This window comes from Mobula hypostoma, chromosome 3 (assembly GCF_963921235.1).
Source record: "Mobula hypostoma chromosome 3, sMobHyp1.1, whole genome shotgun sequence".
Taxonomy (NCBI): Eukaryota; Metazoa; Chordata; class Chondrichthyes; order Myliobatiformes; family Myliobatidae; genus Mobula; species Mobula hypostoma.
In genome coordinates, this window is record NC_086099.1 from 200,465,740 (window position 1) to 200,484,398 (window position 18,659).

Genomic DNA, 18,659 nt, shown 5'->3' on the forward strand with positions numbered 1-18,659 from the left:
GCAATCCTCTTTTGAAAAAATTAGCAGGCATGAAATGGGGAGCTAATGCTCACACACTAAATCAGCTGTCCTAGCACTCTCCAACCACCTGCAGAATACTGTGCACCTATGTGGGGCAAATCAGCCCATGCAAAGAAAATAGACCCGTTGCTTAACGAAGCCTGCTGAATAATCACGGGCACACTGTGCCCCACACCCACCAACATCATTTACAGACTTGCAGGCATTACTCCCCCAGAGATCCAAAGACAGACTACAACAAAAACTGAAAAAGGTAAACAGAACTCGGAACCACAGCACCCACTACGTCATCATGTGCCAGTTTCTTACTGCCTAAAATCGAGGAAAAGCTTTGCTACAGTGGGGGAACTGCTGCACAGAACATCCCCCCACACATACAGGATTGACTCTGGCAACAAACAGAAGCCAGAACCCCACCAAACAATACAGTGCAAGACCCCACAAAAATGTTACCAGACGGGGCACTGCTTGACAGACGGAAGTGGTGCACCCTCGGCAGAGTGAGAGCGGGAGTTTGTAGGACGGGAGACAATATGGTGAAGTGGGGTTTAAAGACCAGCGAATCCTGTGAGTGTGGCGAAAGGGTTGCAGAACATTGAATACGTTCTGCGCAACTGCCCACTCTCACCTGATTTAGCTGACACTGACCTGCTCAACATCAACCAAACAACACTAGAGTGGCTGGTTGTCTGGTGTGACAAGCTATGATGATTAACAATTAAACTCAATTTCTCTGAAGTCTGCTTTCCAGCGTAGCTTCATGGAATTAACTTTCAAAGGATTCATTAATCATGCCTTATGTCTTTATGCCTGTCACAAATATATACCACTCATTATTTCCGTTTGTATGAGCATATACACAAAATATAAAACATACTAAAATTTGACCTCAACTTCAAACTACACAACCTCAAATAGGACATGGTCCTTCTTTTGAGTATAAACATGACATTAAAATGCCAAATAGTGTCACAGACTTATTGTTCAATTGTTCATGCAATTATTTAATGTGGGACAAAGTCTTCTAGATACTGTGGCATTTTCACTGTGCGGCCAGAACGAGTTTTTACTGTTTTGTCCGAGTCCTGTTGTTTGTTATTTGCATGCTTCAGTGTTTGTGTTAGTGTTTGTGTTGTGTCATTAGCCTCTGCTAGTGTTTGGCTGTGTGCATTTGATGTGGTAGTCACACTGTAGTCATTGTGTTTGCTAGTGTTTGGCTGTGTGCATTTGATGTGGTAGGCACACTGTGGTCATTGATCTCAATTGTTTGACCTGGTTTTGCCTGTTCATATGTGATTAGCTTTTCAGACGGTTCCTCAGCCGTCTTTCATAGATGTGTGCGATTACGTCGGTAGATCCCAGAAGGGGTTTGAACTACATATGAACGCTCATCAAGGCTCCGACACACAATTGCTTTCTCCCAATTCTTTTTACCTTGCACCAGGGGTTGCATGCGCACGGTATCTCCCTCGTCGAGTGCGGCAAGATCTTTGGCTGATTTGTTGTAATTGTCGGCCTGCTGCAGAACGCGTTGTTTTATACGCTCGCGTTCGCGTACAACTCTGGGTTCCAGTAAACTCCCTGTTATAGGCAGGAGCGTGCGTGTGCGGCGAATCATCAAACGCTGGGCAGGACTCGTGCTGAGCCCTTGCGAAGGTGTGTTGCAATGGTCTAGAAGTGCGAGGTCGGGATCTGCTCGTGATTTGTTGCTCTTTGTGAGGATCTGCTTAGCTGTTCTAACTGCTGATTCAGCTTTTCCATTCGCTCTGCTATTTCCAGGGCTGCTACACAAGTGCTCAAAATCCCATTCTCGTGCAAATCTGTGAAACTCCGCTGACGTGTATTGTGGCCCATTACCACTTGTGTTGGGGTATCATATCTTGCAAAATGAGCCTTCAATTTGCGAATAACGGCTGCGCTGGTCATATCGCAAAGAAGATCGACCTCAAAGAAACTGCCGTAGTCATCAATGGTGATGAGGTTCTCTTTTCCTTCAAGTGTAAACAGATCAGTACCTATCTTTTCCCACGGCTGAGCAGGTACCTCATGACTCATAAGCGATTCTTTCTGCTGACTCATTTCGTATGTGCGACATCACATGTTGCTTGATGTCGCTGCTCATGCCTGACCAAAAAAGACATTCGCGTGCGTGTCTGAGGCATCCTTCTACGCCCAAATGCGACGAATGAATTCTTTCCTTCATTTGCTTTCGCTCACTTTGCGGTATGATGATAGGCTCACCTTTGAAGATTAAGCCGTCTTGGACTGCGAGCTCATCCCCATGGCTATAGTAAGGTGTGAGTTGCTCTGGTAACGCGTCACGTTCGGCCAGCCATCCACTGATGATTACGTGTTTCAACATCTGTAGTGTGTGATCTTTTGCTGTTTCTATGCAAATCTGCTCTAGGCACTCATCTCGGATTGGCAGGTATCATAGCATGTTGACTTCTTCGAAGCTGTTCTCCTGGCCTGGAGTACCGCTAACTGCTCGCGATTGCGTATCCGTGAGGTGCATGAGCTTTTCTTGACAGTAGGTGATGTCGAAGTTATACCTCTGCAGGTGAAGAAGCTTTGCTGCCTTCGCCAACGGCTTCTTAACTAACATTTCAAGCGGCTTGTGATTGCTGAGTACTCTTGTGAAGCGGCCAAAAGTGTATTGATGAAAACGCTTAAGTGTGAAAATGATTGCGAGCATTTGCTTTCCAATCGCTGCGTAACACGTTTCTGTATCCATTAGCACTCTGCTTGCATATGCGATCGGACATCCATTCTGGAGAAGTGCTGCCCCCAGGCCTTTGTTGCTGGCGTCACATTGGATGGTTAGCTCTTCCTTAGAATTGTTAACACTGGTGCTTCGGATACTGTCCGCTTGATCTTGGAGAGCATTTTGCTGCTCAGCTGACCACTCGCATGCTACATCTGGCTTTGTCAGCTGTCTTATTGGCTCAAGGGTATCTGAGAGATTTGGCAGAAAATGGCTCAGGTAGTTGACAAATCTGATCAATCACTGCACTCCCTGCACATCCGTGGGTGCTGGCATGTTGAGAACATCAACGACCTTTTTAGGATCAGGCTGAAGTCCCTCACTTGTGATGAGATACCCCAAGAAGGGTATCTCTGTTGCTCTGAGGACAGATTTGTTCTTGTTGAGCCTGATATGCTGCCCTGCACAATGCTGTAATAGCTGCTCAAGTTTCACATCATGATCGGCGATCGCCTTTTCCTGCGTTTCCCCTTTTCCATACACTAGAATGTCGTCTGTGATGCAGATCACTCCCGATAGTCCTTCCAGCGCCTGATGCAGCCTGCGCTGGAAGATCTCTGATGAAACGCTGGTTCCAAATGGGAGTCTGAGCCATCTATACTGCCCGAAAGGTGTGTTGAAAGTCGTGAGCACGCTTGATTCACTGTCCAATTTCACTTGCCAGAATGCAGAACTCATATCAAGCCTGCTGAAAACCTTAGCCTGGTCACGATCTGGCAAAATGTCCTCAATCACTGGAAAGGGGCAGTGTTCTCTCCTCAGTGCTTTGTTCAATGGTCAATGCATATACGAAGATTGCCAGTCTTCTTCTCTATGACGACTAACTGGCTGACCCACTTGTAGGTTCATCGACTGGAGCTATCACCTTGTGGTCTACCAGTTGATCATAGCATGAGGTAGACGTCGTGGGGGTAACACTGTGGGTTGAACTTCCTCATCAATCTGCAGGTGGTCTGCACCCGAAAGCTCCCCGAGCGCATCATCAAACACCTCTGCATAGTGTTCTTCTGGTGTGCATTGTTTTTCTTTAAGTGTAGATGCATGCACCCTGAGAAAGTTGTCATCGTTGACCGTAATCAGCTTCATTTGCTGGCTGGCCCTGCTTCCCAGCAATGGTGTAAAGTCATCAGTGACCACGATAAATTCGACAGAATACTTGCAGTTCGTCATGGGGTTATGCAATTTCACTCTGCACGTCCCTTCTGCATCCATGGTGGTCTTGTTCCACATCATCAGCTTTTTTGTGCATTGTCTTAGTGTCTGGTCTACTCCCACCAAGTATTTGCGGGGTAAAATATTAATGCTCGCCCCACTGTTGACTTGGAAGTCCAATGATGAGCATCTGTGTGAATACGTCATCCTTTGCCTTCAGACTGTTGACCACCAGTGTGACACTGTCGATACTCAGTGCTGCTGTCACTGTTGGTTTGGTCATCGCTTTGTGCTTCCACCCCATGCACGGGCCTCCACTTGCATACATTTCCAAAGTGATTTCCAAAGCCACACACCTTGCACACCTGTCCCTATGCCGGGCACTGTTGCTTGTCTCTTGCATGCTCCGTGCCACAGTACGTGCAAGGGTTCACTTTGCTTCTGTGGCTGTTCAAGGTGCCTTTTGCTCTGGCTCCACCGCTAGCACTAGTCTTCTGTCCAGGATGCTTTGAACCTTTCTTGTTAGTGCGAGGTTTAATCCCATGGACAGTAGCGGAACTGCTATCTGCAGCTGTACTGAATGCTTGTAGGTGTGATTCAGCCATTTCTGTGCTTTTACAGATGTCAATGCAGTTATTGAGCGATAGCTTTCTCTCTTGTAACAGACGTTTTCTGGTTTGGGAGTCGTTAATGCCCATTACGATCTTGCCTCTCGGCAGACTGTCTGACATACATGAGCAAAAATTACATGTCTTTGCAAGAGATCTAAGGCTGGCAAGAAACGATTCAAATGTCTCACCTTGTTCTTGTTGCCGCTTGTTGAATAAATACCGTTCATATGTCTCATTTTTTTCACCGATAGCATATCTGTTAAATGCAGCTAAAATCTTTGTGAGGTTTTGGCCTTCAGCCTCATCTGCGAACGCAAAACTGTTGCAGACCTCAAGTCCTGATGGTCCAACTGTATGTAAAAATAATGCCGTCTGGTATGCTGGAATTTGTTTGTGCAGTTGTGCTATGACGCTGTAGTTAGTCCACATCTGCCGCCACGCCTTCCATCTGTCTATCACTCCGTGGTTGACTGTCGCGGCCGGTGGCGGACAGATGCCGCTGACTGGGGGAAGACTTCTGCCCCGACCATGGTTCCCCGGCACAGGGTCGCCCATGGGTGCTGGGTGCCGCTGAGATTCTGCTGTCTCACCTCCTGGCATTGCTACTGTACCCATTGTCTCTGTTTGTGGCTGGTTGTTCGTCTCGGTCGACATTTTTCTACTCTTACACTCACCCTCTGATGTTTCAAAGTTGCGCTATTATTATGCTGCCAACTGCAAGTTTAAAAAAAATCGGGCGCTGCAGTTGAAAAAATCAGTTTTCCGAGCCCCACCGCTGCCACCATGTTTCGAGACAGTTATTTCAGATAAAAACAACGACGCATGCGCACCAACTTAATCGTCTGCTCACGAGAGCATGTACAAGTATATCATAACACTAAATCCTGTAAACCTCTCACCGACCTTCACTGGAACTGCAGTTTTTCATTATCAACACTAAGTAATGGGTAATGAACAATGGCTTTGCCAACCATGTCCTGAAAGATTTTGTACAGTATTATCGGCATTTGGATAAACTACAGAGACCAGAAAACAATGAGATCTTCTGCTGAGGAATTTACACTTACTGTGAATGCCATTTTAATGATAAAATGATTAAGCCAGAGGCATTTACTGCTGATAAAATGGTAGCTTAATCTTTAGTTTTTGAGTGCTAATCAGGCACTTATATTTCTTAAGCACTCTTTAAAACAATATCTATTTGATTTGAAACATTGGACACATTAACAGCTCGGGGGAATTTCCATAAAACGAATCCTCCAGTGTCCCTAATGACTAAACCTGCAAGAAGTGCATCCAGCTGCAACTTCTAACAGACCGTTTTAAGGAGTTGGAGCTGGAACTGGATGAAATCTGGATTATTCGAGGGGCTGAGGGGTTGATAAATAGGATATACAGGGGGGCCGTTACATGCAAGTTGCAGGGCAAAGGTAATTGGGTGACCATCGGGGAAGAAAGGGATAGGCAGCTAGTGCAGAGTACCCTCGTGACCATTCCCCTCAACAACAGGTACACCACTTTGGATACTGTCGAGGGGATGAATTAACAGAGGAAAGCCACAGCAGTCAGGTCTCTGGCACTGAGTCCGTCTCTGTGGTTCTGGAGGGAAGGGGGGAAGAAGAGGCAAACTGTAGTGATAGGGATTCATTGGATAGGGAAATAGAAAGGAGGTTCTATGGACGAGAACAGGACTCTCGTATTGTATGTTGCCTCCTGGTACCAAGGTCAGGGACACCTCAGATCGAGTCCACAGCATTCTTAAAATGGGAAAGTGAGCAGCCAGAAGTTATGGCCCACGCTGGCACCAGTTACATGGGTAGCAGGGATGACAAGGTCCTGCAAAGTGAGTTTGGGAGTTAGGCGCTACGTTAAAGGGAAGGGCTTCTGGGGCTGTGATCTCTGGACTCCTACCCGTGCCACTTGCTAGTGAGGCCAGGAATAGGAAGATCATACAATTTAACAAGTGGCTAAGGAGATGATGCAGAAGGGAGGGCTTCAGATTTCTGGATCGTTGGGCTCTCTTCCAAGGAAAGCGGGACATGTACAGAAGGGACGGTTTGCACCTGAACTGAAGGGGGACTCATATCATAGTGCGAAGGTTTACTGGTGCTGCATGGCAGGGGGGAGGGTGTATAAAACCTAAGTGCCAGAACAGATAGTGGAGTGATTGTGGAGAATGATGTTGTTAAGCCAGCATAAAAAGTCAAGAATCAAAAGGTCGAGCATGGTGGGACTAATGTTCTGAGCTGCATATACTTCAATACAAGGAGTATTGTAGAAAAGGCAGGTGAGCTTAGGGCATGGAACACCAGGTGAAATTATGATTTGTCACCATTAATGAGACTTGGTTGCAGGAGGGGCAGGAATGGCAGCTCAGTGTTGTTGACCAGGAAACAGTCCACGGGATCTAGAGGAGCAAATCTGTAGAAACTATTGCAAGAAACACAAGATTGTGACAGTTGGCCATTTTAACTTTACAGATATTGACTGGGACTCACACACTGTAAGAGGGCTGGACAGAAAAGAGTTTGTCAAATGTGTTCAGGGAAGTTTCCTTAATCACTACATAAAAGGCCCAACTAGAGAGTGCAATACTAGACCTATTAGGGAATGAGATAGGTAACAGGGAACACTTTGCATCTAGTGATCATAATACCATTAGTTTCGAGGTAATTATGGAAAAGGATAGGTATGGTCTTTGGGTTCAGACTCTAAATTGGGGAAGGCCAATTCTAATGATATCAGCAAGGATCTGGGAAGTGTGGATTGGGACAGGCTGTTTTCTGAAAAGGTATACTTGGTAGGTGGGAGGTTGTCAAAAATGAAATTTTGAGAGCATGGTAGTTGTATGTTCCTGTCAGAATAAAGGGGAAGGATAACAGACTTATGCAATCTTGATGTCTGAGAGATAATTGAGACCCTGTTTAAGAAACAGGAGGTGCATTGTAAAAGGAACAAGTCTGTTTTGGAACAAAGGTCTCCTTGCTAATAAAGATTTTTGTATTTCATTATCAACATTTATCTTATTCCACAGATCAATCAAATGTGTTAATATAGGAGATTCTTTCTTTTCCCATATCCATTTAGATTCCCATTTATATATAAAATCTTCAGGTCTATTTTCTCCTATCTTGTCTAATTCTATTTTAATCCATGCTGGTTTTCAATCATCAAAAAAAGATGCAATAAATCTGAGTTGATTTGCTTTATAATAATTCTTAAAGTTTGGAAGTTGTAACCCTCCTAACTCAAATTTATAAAAATTGCATTGGCAGTAGCTAAGAAGACTATAGCAGTTACTTGGAAATCTGATTCGTGTTTAAGTATGGATCGTTGGAATAATGAAATGGCTAGTTCTGTTCCACTCGAAAAGATTACTTATAATTTAAGAGATAAATATGTAACATTTCTGAATATTTGGCGCCCTTATTTACAAAAGATAGGATGGCATATTTAAGTGCTCCGATAAAGATCTTGGTCCCTTGGGGAAAGTAACGAATAAGTATACCAAAATTATTTTGAACTCCATGGAGCATGTGGAAACCTTCCAATAACCAGGCGGTTCTTCTTTTTTTTCTTCCTCTTTTTTAGGTAGGACTATATATATGGGGGGGGGGAGGGTTAAGGGGAGGGGGGAGGGTAGACACCATCTTTTCATGTATTCATTTTGAAAATTCAATAAAAATTATATTAAAAAAAAAGAAACAGGAGGTGGTGCATAGCAGGTATAGGTAGGTAGGAAGAAATAAGGTCCTTGAATATACAGTACAAAATTCAAGAGAACACTTAAGGAGGAAATCAGGAGGGCCAATGGAAAGCTTAAAGTTGCTCAAGGAGACAAGGTGAAGGAAAATCCAAAGGGCTTTTACTGATATATTAAGAGCAAAATGATAGCAGTGGACAGAAATGGTCCTATGGAAGATCAGAGTGGTCATCTACGAGTGGAGCCAAAAGAGATGGAAATAAACTTAAATGGATTTTTTTTGCATTTGTATTTACTTGGGAGATGGACACGGAGTCAATCCAGCAGTGAGATCACAGACCCTATACAGATTACAGAGGTGGTGGTGTTGGCTGTCTTATGACAAATTAGGCTGGATAAATCCCCAGGATCTGACAAAGAGTTCTCTCAGACCCTACCGGGGGCAAGTATAGAAATTGCAGGGACCCTAGCAGAATATTTAAAACAACCTCAGCCATGGTTGAGGTGCTGGAGTATTGGAAGATAACTAATGTTGTTCTGTTGTTTAAAATAGGCTCTAAGGATAAGCCAGACAATTATAGGCCAGTGCGCATGACATCAGTAGAGGGAAAGTTAATGGAAAGTATTCTGAGGGCCTGGATATACAAGTATTTGGATAAACAGGGACTGATTAGGGATAGTCAACATAGCTTTGTGTGTGGTAAGTCATGTCTAACCAAACTTGAGGTTTTTCGAGGCAGTTACCAGAAAAGTTGATGAAGATGAGACAATGGATATTGTCTACATGGAGTTTAGTAAGGCATTGACAAGGTCCTGCATGAGAAGTTGGTCAAGAAGGTTCAGTCGCTTGGCATTTCAGATGAGGTAGTAAATTGGATTAGACACTGGCTTTGCCAGAGAAGCCAGAGAGTGGTAGTAGATGGTTGCCTCTCGGATTGGAGGCCTGTGACTAGTGCTGTGCCACAAGGATCGATGCTAGGTCTGTTGTTTGTCATCTATGTCAATGACCTGAATGATAATGTGGTAAACTGGATCAGCAAGTATGCAGTTGACGCTGAGATTGAGGGTCCAGTGGACCGTAGTGAAGACTATCCGGATCTGGTACTGCACTTTGGGATGACCAAACATGACTGGTCTTACATGGTCGATGTAGGGTACTGAGGAGCATGGTAGAACAGGGAGATGTGGAAATACAAATCCATAATTCATCGGAAGTGGTGTCACAGGTAGATAGGGTTGTAAAGAGAGCTTTAGGCACATTGGCCTTCATAAATGTATTGTGTACAGCAGTTGGGATGTTATGTTGAAATTGTACATTGGTGAGGTCTAACTTGGAGTATTGTGTGCAATATTAGTCACCTACCTACAGGAAAGGTGTAAATAAGATTGAAAGAATGAGGAGAAAATTGACAAGAATATTGCCGGGACTTGACGACCTGAGTTATAAGGAAGGGTTGAATAGATTAGGAATTTATTCCCTATAACATAGAGGACTGAGGGAAGATCTGATAGAGTTGTACAAAGTTATGAGGGGTATGATTGGGTAAATGTACAGTAAGCAAGCTTTTTCCACTGAGGTTGGGTGAGTCTACAACTAGAGGTTATGAATTAAGGGTGAAAGGTGATTTTTTTTTTAAAAAACAGGAACATGAGGGAGAACTTCTTCACTCAGAGGGTGGTGAGAGTGCGGAACGAGCTGCCAGCACAAGTGGTGGATGTGGCATCGATGTCAATATTTAAGAAAAGTTTGGATAGGTACATAGATGGGAGGGCTATGTTCTGGGTACAGGTCGATAGGACTAGGCAGATTAATGGTTCAACATGGACTAGGTGGGCTGAAGAAACAGTTTCTCTGCTGTAGTGTTCTATGACTAATCTCTTCTTACTTTCCTTTGCAATATTTTTACTTACCACTTGCAAGATACTGGAGACATTTTCCCACTTTGCTTCTACAATATTATCTCCGCCATCCACCATTCCCTGGTAACCCTGCAAGTGAATGAAAACCAGATGTTAGTGCAATTTAATTAAGCTGAGCAGCCTCTGATTTTGTGTTAAGCATGTTTTGCATTACTTCATAATGATGAGAAATAGTCTTTCATTGCAGCTGTGATATTTGCAAGTAGTAAACACAAGATCAGCTGTAGCTACACCGGCAGATATGATGCCTTTTTTCACAAATCTTTTCTTTGGCTCTATCAGTGCCCTATGATGCTGAGATACATCGCAGGATGCACTGGAACACATCATCAGTGAGGTAACCTGGGATCATCGGGTGCTTTAGGCCTTTCAATGTCAGACACCCTTGCCCACACAACCCAGCCAGGGTTGACCAGGCCCTGGCTTATGTTCCAGCAGATTTGGTCCAAGGTCACACCTCCTGATCCATAGCCACCTTGAGCCTCTGTGATGGTCCTGATGGCTCTTCTCATTGCAGCCCCTGTATTGCCATGGCAACAGTCAGTTCTACAGAGCGAGCAGCCAGCAAATCCTCAACACCCCACCTCTATAGAGGCTCACAAAATGTCCCTGTAATCTGTGCAGTGGTAATCACCTGGGTTGACAAAGAATGTCAGAGTATATTGAAGCAGGATTAGGTTAAGCTAGATAAATTCATGGCTTGTTTTGCCTTTTCACTATTTTTCTGTGTTGACCTTTTGTCCTTTGATTTAACATCAAAAGGCCTGTCAATGTCTACATTGACTATCCTCACTGAGCTTCAATAGCCCTTTTGGGTAGAGAATTCCAGAACTCCAGTACCCCTGAATGGCCAGCCTCTTTTTAGTCCCCGATCCTAGACGTCACATTCAGGAGTAATGCCGTCCCTGCACTTGAAACATAGAATATTAATTTTATATGCTTCAGTGCAATCACCTCACATACTTCCAAACTCATGAAGTATAGGCCGAAATCTACTTAACTTCTCCTCATAGGACAATCCTCTTATGAAACAAAGAACACAAACAGTACAACACCAGAACAAGCCCATGATGTTATACTGAACTAATTAAATAAAGACACCTAATCCCTACTGTTTGCAATATCCCTCCATTCTCTGCATATTCATGTGCCTACCTTAGGACCTATTTGTTGTGTCTTCCGCCACCACCACCCTCGGAAGCATACTCTAGGCACCCACCATTCTAAATGAAAATTACCCTGCACATCTCTTTTGAACTTCCCCTTTTCATCTTCAATGTATACTTCTGGGTAATCAACCCTAGGATAAAGATAATTGCAGTGTACTATAACTAAGCCACTCAATTTTAAAAATATAATATCTAATGTGGTCCACTTTCATTTCATCCCCCCCCCCCGCCTTTGCAAACTGCCTCTTTTCACAAGATCCAAAAGCAAAAATCAGATTTAAAAAGAAACATCAGTTCCGACATATCTTCCTTCTTTCCCAATATAATCCAGCTGGTACCCACGTCCTTTTGTTGCCAAAAGGACTGCAGATGACAAGTTCACTGTTCTCTGTTAAGAGAGGACAGGAACATTGTGTTTTGAACCTTCATGTTAAACTGGCAATAATTCCCAGTTCAGCACTGAGAAGCAATCTGGTTTCCCAGCTGTAACCCACTTGAAGCGAACACTGGGGCTATGCATCTCACACTGATACTAAGATTCTCCACTGTCAAATTCACTTACATAAATGGACTAGAAGAAAAACAAATTGATGTTTATGCTTTAGGAAGCATATCTTTCACACATTCATTCAACCAGAATAAATGTGGGTTTTTTTAAATGACTAACCTAGTTTCCTAGATTAAAGTTAACGAACCAACATGAGGTCAAGTTCTGTTGTATTTTTTTTTACCTTCGAGTATGGTCTCCATTTCAATAACATTGCTTAGAAAAGTCTTGAGTGTTTTGTATAACCTCTTGTCCCTTGGATAGTGTTAGGGTAATAATTTTAGAATTCAGTTAATTTGCAGAACACATGGGAGACTTCAATTTGTATCATCTCCAAGAATAAGGTCATGGCAACTTCAGTCGTCAGAATCAGATTTGTCATAAGACCATAAGACTTATGACCAGAGTTAGACCATTCAGTCCATCAAGCCTGTTCTGCCATTCTCATCATGGCTGATTCATCTTGCCTCTCAACCCCACTCTCCTGCCTTCTCCCTGTAACCTTTGACACCCTGGCTAATCAAGGACCTATCAACATCCACTTTAAGTATATCCAATGACTTGACCTCCACAGCTGCCTGTGGCAATGAACTCCACAGATTCACTACCCTCTGGCTATGGAAATTGACACTCTAACCAAAAACGAAATCCATCAACCTCTGCTTTAAATTCTGTATACTCAATGACTTGGCATCAACAACAGTCTGTGGCAACAAATTCCACAGATTAACTACCCTACAAAGAAATTCCTCCTCATCTCTGTTCTAAACAGATGTCCCTCTATTTTGAGGTTGTGCCCTCTAGTCCTAGACTCACCCACTATTGGAAACATCGTCTCCACATGCACTATCTAGTCGTTTCAAAATTAGGTAGGCTTCAATGAGATTCTCCCTCCCCTCCTTCCTCTAAACTCCAGCAGATGCAGGCCTGCAGCCATTAAACACTCCCCATATTCAAACCCATTCTTTCCCAAAATTGTTCTTGTCAACATCTTCTGGATCCTCTCCAAGGCCAGCACATCTTTTCTTAGATAAGGGGCCCAAAGCTGCTAACAATACTTCAAGCATGATCTGATCAATGCATTATAATACTTCAGCATTACACTCAAATTAAATTTATTATCAAAATACCTACATATCACCATATACAATACTGAGATTAATTTACTTGCAGGCACACTCAATAAATCCATAATAGAATAATAACCATAATGGAAACTATGAAAGATAGCACCAACTTGGGCATTCAACCAGCGTGCGATAAGTCAACAAACTGTGCAAATACAAACTTGATTTTATATTCTAGTCCTCTTGAAATGAATGCTAACATTCCTTACAACTGACTCAACCTGCAGGTTAATCTTCAGGGAATCCTGAACAAGAACTTCAAACTCCCTTTGCACCTTTGATTTCTGAATTTACTTCCTGGTTGGAAAATAGTTTACATCTTTATTTCTTCTTCCGAAGTGCGTGAACATAAACTTCCCTACACTGCTACTTCTTTGCACCTTATGTCTGCACTATACTCTTCTATTACTATGACTTGAATTTTCTCTCCATTTAGAAAATAGACGATGCCTTTAGTCTTTCTACCAAAGTGTATGACCATACATTTCCCTGCACTATATTCCATGTCCCTTCTTTGCCCATTCTCCCAGTCTAGTTCTACTGCATACCATACTGCCTGCTTCATTAACACTATCTGCCACTCAACCCATCTTCGTATCGCCAGCAAACGTGGCCACAAAGCAATCAATTCCATCATCCAAGCCATTCATATACAAGGTGAAAAGAAGTGGTCCCAACACCAGCCCCTGTGGAACACCACTAGTCACCAGCAGCCAAACAGAAAATGCCCCCTTTTCCCCCCAATCTTTACCTCTTGACAATCAGCCAATCCTCCATCAATGCCAGTATCTTTCCTGCAATATCACGGGCTCTTATCCTGTTAGGCAGCCTCATGTGCAGCACCTTGTCAAAGGCCCATCCACTGACTCTCCTGTGCCTATCCTGCTTGCTATTTCCTTGAAGAATTACAACAGATTCATCAGGCAAGATTTCCCTATAAGGGAACCTATACCTCCACATACCCCTAAACCTCATCCTTAATAATGGACTCTAACTTCTTCCCGAACACTAAGGTCAGGATAACTTTCTGAGAAACGCCTTTCTTTTCTTTCCCTCCCTCTTAAAGAGTGGACTGACATTTATGATTTTCTGGTCCTCTGAAACCATTCCAGAATTTAATGATTCTTACTAATATTAATTAGTATTTATTAATTAATAATGCCTCAACAATTTCTTCAGCTACCTTTTTCAGAATCCTGGCCCATGCGGCATATTGATCTTCTGACCTTATAGATGCCCATACACCTTCTCCTTAGTAATGCCATCTACATTCACTGCTGCCCCAACACTCCTGAATATCTGACATACTGCTATTGCCTTCCACAGTGAAGACTGACACTAAATACTCATTGCATTCATCTGCCAATTCTTTGCCACCGTTACTATCTCTCCAGAGTTATTTCCCAGTGGTCTGACATCCACTCTCACTTCTTTTTTACTCTTCATGTTTCTGGAAAAACATTTGGTATTACCCTCTTTAATATTATTGGCTAGCTTACCTTCATATTTCATCTGTTCTCTCTTTATGGCTTTTTCATTGCCTTCTGTTGGTTTTGAAAAGCTTCCCAATGCTCTAACGTCCCACTACTTTTTGCTGCATCATATGCCCTCTCTATTACTTTACGCTGTCATTAACTTCCCTTGCCATCATTGACGAACATCGTGAAATTTGTTATTTTACGGCAGTAGTACAGGGCAAGACACAAGAATTACTATCAGTTAGAAAAATAACGGTGCAAAGGCAAATAATGAGGTAGAGGACGTGTTTATGAGCTGCTCAGAAATCTGATATTCGGGGGGGGGGGGCAAGAAACATTGAGTATGGATCTTCAGGCTCCTGTACCTCCTACCCAATGGTAGCAACGATTCAGATGGCGAGGCACTTTAAGATAGATGTCACCTTCCTGAAGCTCCAACTCTTGAACATGTCTTCAGTGGAGGGGAGGGCTTTGTCCGTGATGGAACTGGTTGAGTCTATAAATCCCTGCAGCCTCTAGTGATACAGTGTATTGGGGGCTCCATACCTACGATGAAAGTAGTCAGTCTTTGGTGACATAACAAACCTCTCAAATTTCTAATGAAGTGTGAAGTGTGAAGTGGCCGTGGTGAGAATGGTAAAACACATCAATGTGTTTGGGCCCAGTATAGATTCCTTGAGGTGTTAACACTCAGGGACTTGAAACTGCTCACCTCTTCCACCAATGGCCCTCAATGAGGACTGTTGTGTGTTCTCCCATCTTGGCCTTGCTGATGATGAGTTTGAGGTTGTTGTTGCAACACCACTCAACCAGCTAATCTCACTCCTGAAAGCCTCAACACCGTCTGAAATTCTGCCAACAATGGAAGGAGTCATTGCTGAATTTTCATGGTGTTTGAGCTGTGCCTAGCAACACAGACAAATGTAGAGAGCATATCAGTGTGCTAAGCACACGCCCTTGAGGTGCTCCTGCGTTGATTGTCATTGAGTAGAAGATACTATTACTGTTCTGCACTGACAGTGGATAAGGAAGTCAATAATCCAGTTGCATATGGAGATACAGAAGCTCAGGTATTGAAGTCCGTTGATTAGTAGGGAGGGGATTACGGTGCTGAATCTATAAACAGCAGTCTGAGATGTATTTTCCTGTTGGTGTTCCAGAGCTGAGCAGAGAGTGAGTACTTGCATCCACTGTGAACCTGTTAGAGTCTGCTTGCATGAGTACATGATGATCACTATCAGCACACTCAGTGAAGCAAACAACAAAATGGGCTTTCACTTACCATCCACAACAGTCCTCTACAGATCTATCTACTCTGCTAACACCAATGATAAAACTCCACATTGAGACATTGATTAAAAAAAAAAATCACCAGAGACCTGGGTTCAAATCCCACCACTGTCTGTGAGGAGTCTCTACATTCTTCCCATAACCTCATAGGTTTCCCTTGGGTGCTCTAGTTTCCTCCCACATTCCAAAGACATACGGGTTTAGCAGTTTAATTGTTCACATGGATGTAACTGGACAGTACAAGCTCGTTGGGCCAGAAGGACCTGTTACCGTGATGTGCCTCTACAGAAATAAATAAACTCCCTCTGGTTATAGGCAAATACCAATTATGAAATTTTTCCACTGGCTTCAAGAAATCATTCAAGGATCTTCTCAAAGTCTCCATGAACAATTGTGACATCCCCACCATTCCGTGGGAATCTCTGGCTCATGGCCACTTGAAGCCAAAAAGAGAATTTGATTGGTATTGACAACTTCACGTTACTTCCTACATGCATAAATATTTGATGGATGGCACCATCTCCTAAACTGCCTACTCATGTATGATATCAAGTAGTTCCTACCCCACCTGTGGAGAGACCAAGGTTCAATTCCTGCTGCCCTCTGTAAGGAGTCTGTACGTTCTCCCCATGACCATGTGGGCTTCCTCCAGGTGCTCTGGTTTCCTCCCATAGTCCAAAGATGTACCAGTTAGTAGGTTATTTGGTCATTGCAGATTGTCTTGTGATTAGGCTTGGGTTAAATCAGGAGTTGCTGGGCATTGTGACTCAAAGAGCCAGTAAGGCCTACTCCACCTATCTCTTAATAAAATTAAATATGTGCAGGTTCCATGTTGTTCTCATCGGTCACCCGAGAACCCATGGAGCTGGGAGACACAAGGCATCCTTGACCCTAAACGACTGGCCAGAGAAGGAGAAAATTGGATGATACATGTTCATCCTCCAATATTGTGCAGTACTGGCATCAGGCATAATCTTGATGAAAAATATACACCTTAAACCACAGCTTAGCTGAGATTTGTTACATTCTTGATTACATTCTTTTATTCCACTTCCTTTGATATTGTGATGTATTTTTATCCCACTAAAAACCACACCTGGATTCATGAATACAAGTCTCTGCAGGATCAAATCTGGCATCCGGACAACTCCAGAAATACTTCCTCCTTAACTGCCTGAGTCACTGTATTAGGAGTGATATAAATCCAAACAATCGAATTGAATTGAAAGCAGACAGCTTGATGTCTATTTGGAATATTTCAAAGACAAACTGAATTTTAAATTCCTTCTAAATTAGACAGAGAGCATCTTCAGGGTTTTGAAATGGGCCTAAATTGAAGCTGGTAAAATTCCGTTTAAGTTTAGATTCAATGTATTGAATAAAGTCACATTCAAATACATTCAAGAGCACCAAGACTAAATTTTGTCAACAATTGAAATGTGGAGACACAAAATATTCTATTACATTTTTCAAAATACTCCCTGCCTAAAAGGACACAAGAAAAATAGTCAAGTTGCTCATAGGATTGAATCATTTTTGAGTTTGAGAGTCATAAGGTAATGCTGCAGCTCCGTAAAACCCTAGTTAGACCACATTTGGGGTATTGTGATCAGTTCTGATCACCTCAATATAAATGCATGTGAAAGCTTTAGAGAGGGTGCTAAAGTGTTTTATCAGGAAGCTGCCTGGATTATGAGGATAGGTTGAGCTTTTCTCTTTGGAGCGGAGGATGAGAGGTGACTTGATAGAGGTATACAGGATAGTAAGAGGCACTGATCGAGTGGACAGCCAAGGCTACCATACAAGCTGGCATAATTTTAAGGTAATTGGAGGATAGTATAGAGGGGATGTCAGAGGCAAGCGTACTTGCTTGTTTAAACACACAGAGAGGGTGGTGGGTGTGTGGAACGCACTACCAGGGGTGGTGGTAGAGGCAAATGCATTAGGGATATTTATAAGACTCTGAGATTGGCACGTGGATGATAGAAAATTGGAGGTCTATGTGAGAGGGAAGGATTACATTGATCTTAGAGTAGGTTAAAAGGTCAGCATAACATCATGAGCTGAAGGGCCTGTACTATGCTGCAACGTTCTATGTTTTTATTTAATTACATAAAAAAAGCCAGACAGCAGTGGTAGACCAGGTGATATGGTGTAACTGCAGCATGTGGGAGTCTGTGGAGAACACACCTCTCCCATGCTACTTCATTAATGGTGAACACTTTTCAAAGATCATTAGCTCAAAGTGCACACAATGGTATTAATTGAAGGTTAGGGGAAGGAGACAGTCAGTGAAACACTGGTTAAGAAAACATTCACATCCTCTGGATTGGACAGTGTGACAGATCTGCTTAACTGTAAGAAATATGGTGGGGGGGGGTCTACATAGCAGTTCAGGAAATTATTTAAGTGTGGGGGGAGCGAAAAGGTGCAGGGGCTGGAGGATGATGTAGTGAGATGGAAACTGTTGTCGGGCAACAGAGTGGCATAAAAAATAGAAAGGCTATGGTGGGTTTAGTCAGCTACTGCAAATTGGTCCTGGTGAGAATGGTAAAATCCAGGGAGATTTGAAGAGAATGTGAGGAGAACAAATAATAGTTTCAATGTAAGATTAGCATAAATGGTTGGATTATGGTTACTGTGGACACAATGGCCCAGAGGGCTTTTTCCTGGGCTTTCTGCCTCTATCAGCTGTGATGAAATCAGAAAACTGAGCCACCCAGCTGATGCCAGAGGAAAAACAATCTCCTCAGAGCCGGAGAAGAGTCAGAATCAAAAACACAAAATACTCTGCAGATGCTGGGGTCAAAACAACACGCACAACACGCTGGAGGAGCTCAGCAGGTCGGGCAGCATCCCTGGAAACCAACATCGGTG

At 43.1% G+C, this 18,659-nt stretch overlaps 1 protein-coding gene across 3 annotated transcripts in view; it reads right to left on the reverse strand.

The window, feature by feature from the left end:
• Window positions 1-18,659, reverse strand: part of LOC134344491 (ATP-dependent 6-phosphofructokinase, platelet type-like) — a 136,284-nt gene that overhangs the window by 73,770 nt on the left and 43,855 nt on the right. For all 3 annotated transcript variants that reach the window (XM_063044381.1, XM_063044382.1, XM_063044380.1), the window contains exon 3: window positions 10,163-10,240. In XM_063044381.1, coding sequence (XP_062900451.1) covers window positions 10,163-10,240 — 78 coding nt within the window. The remainder of the gene's footprint in view (window positions 1-10,162; window positions 10,241-18,659) is intronic.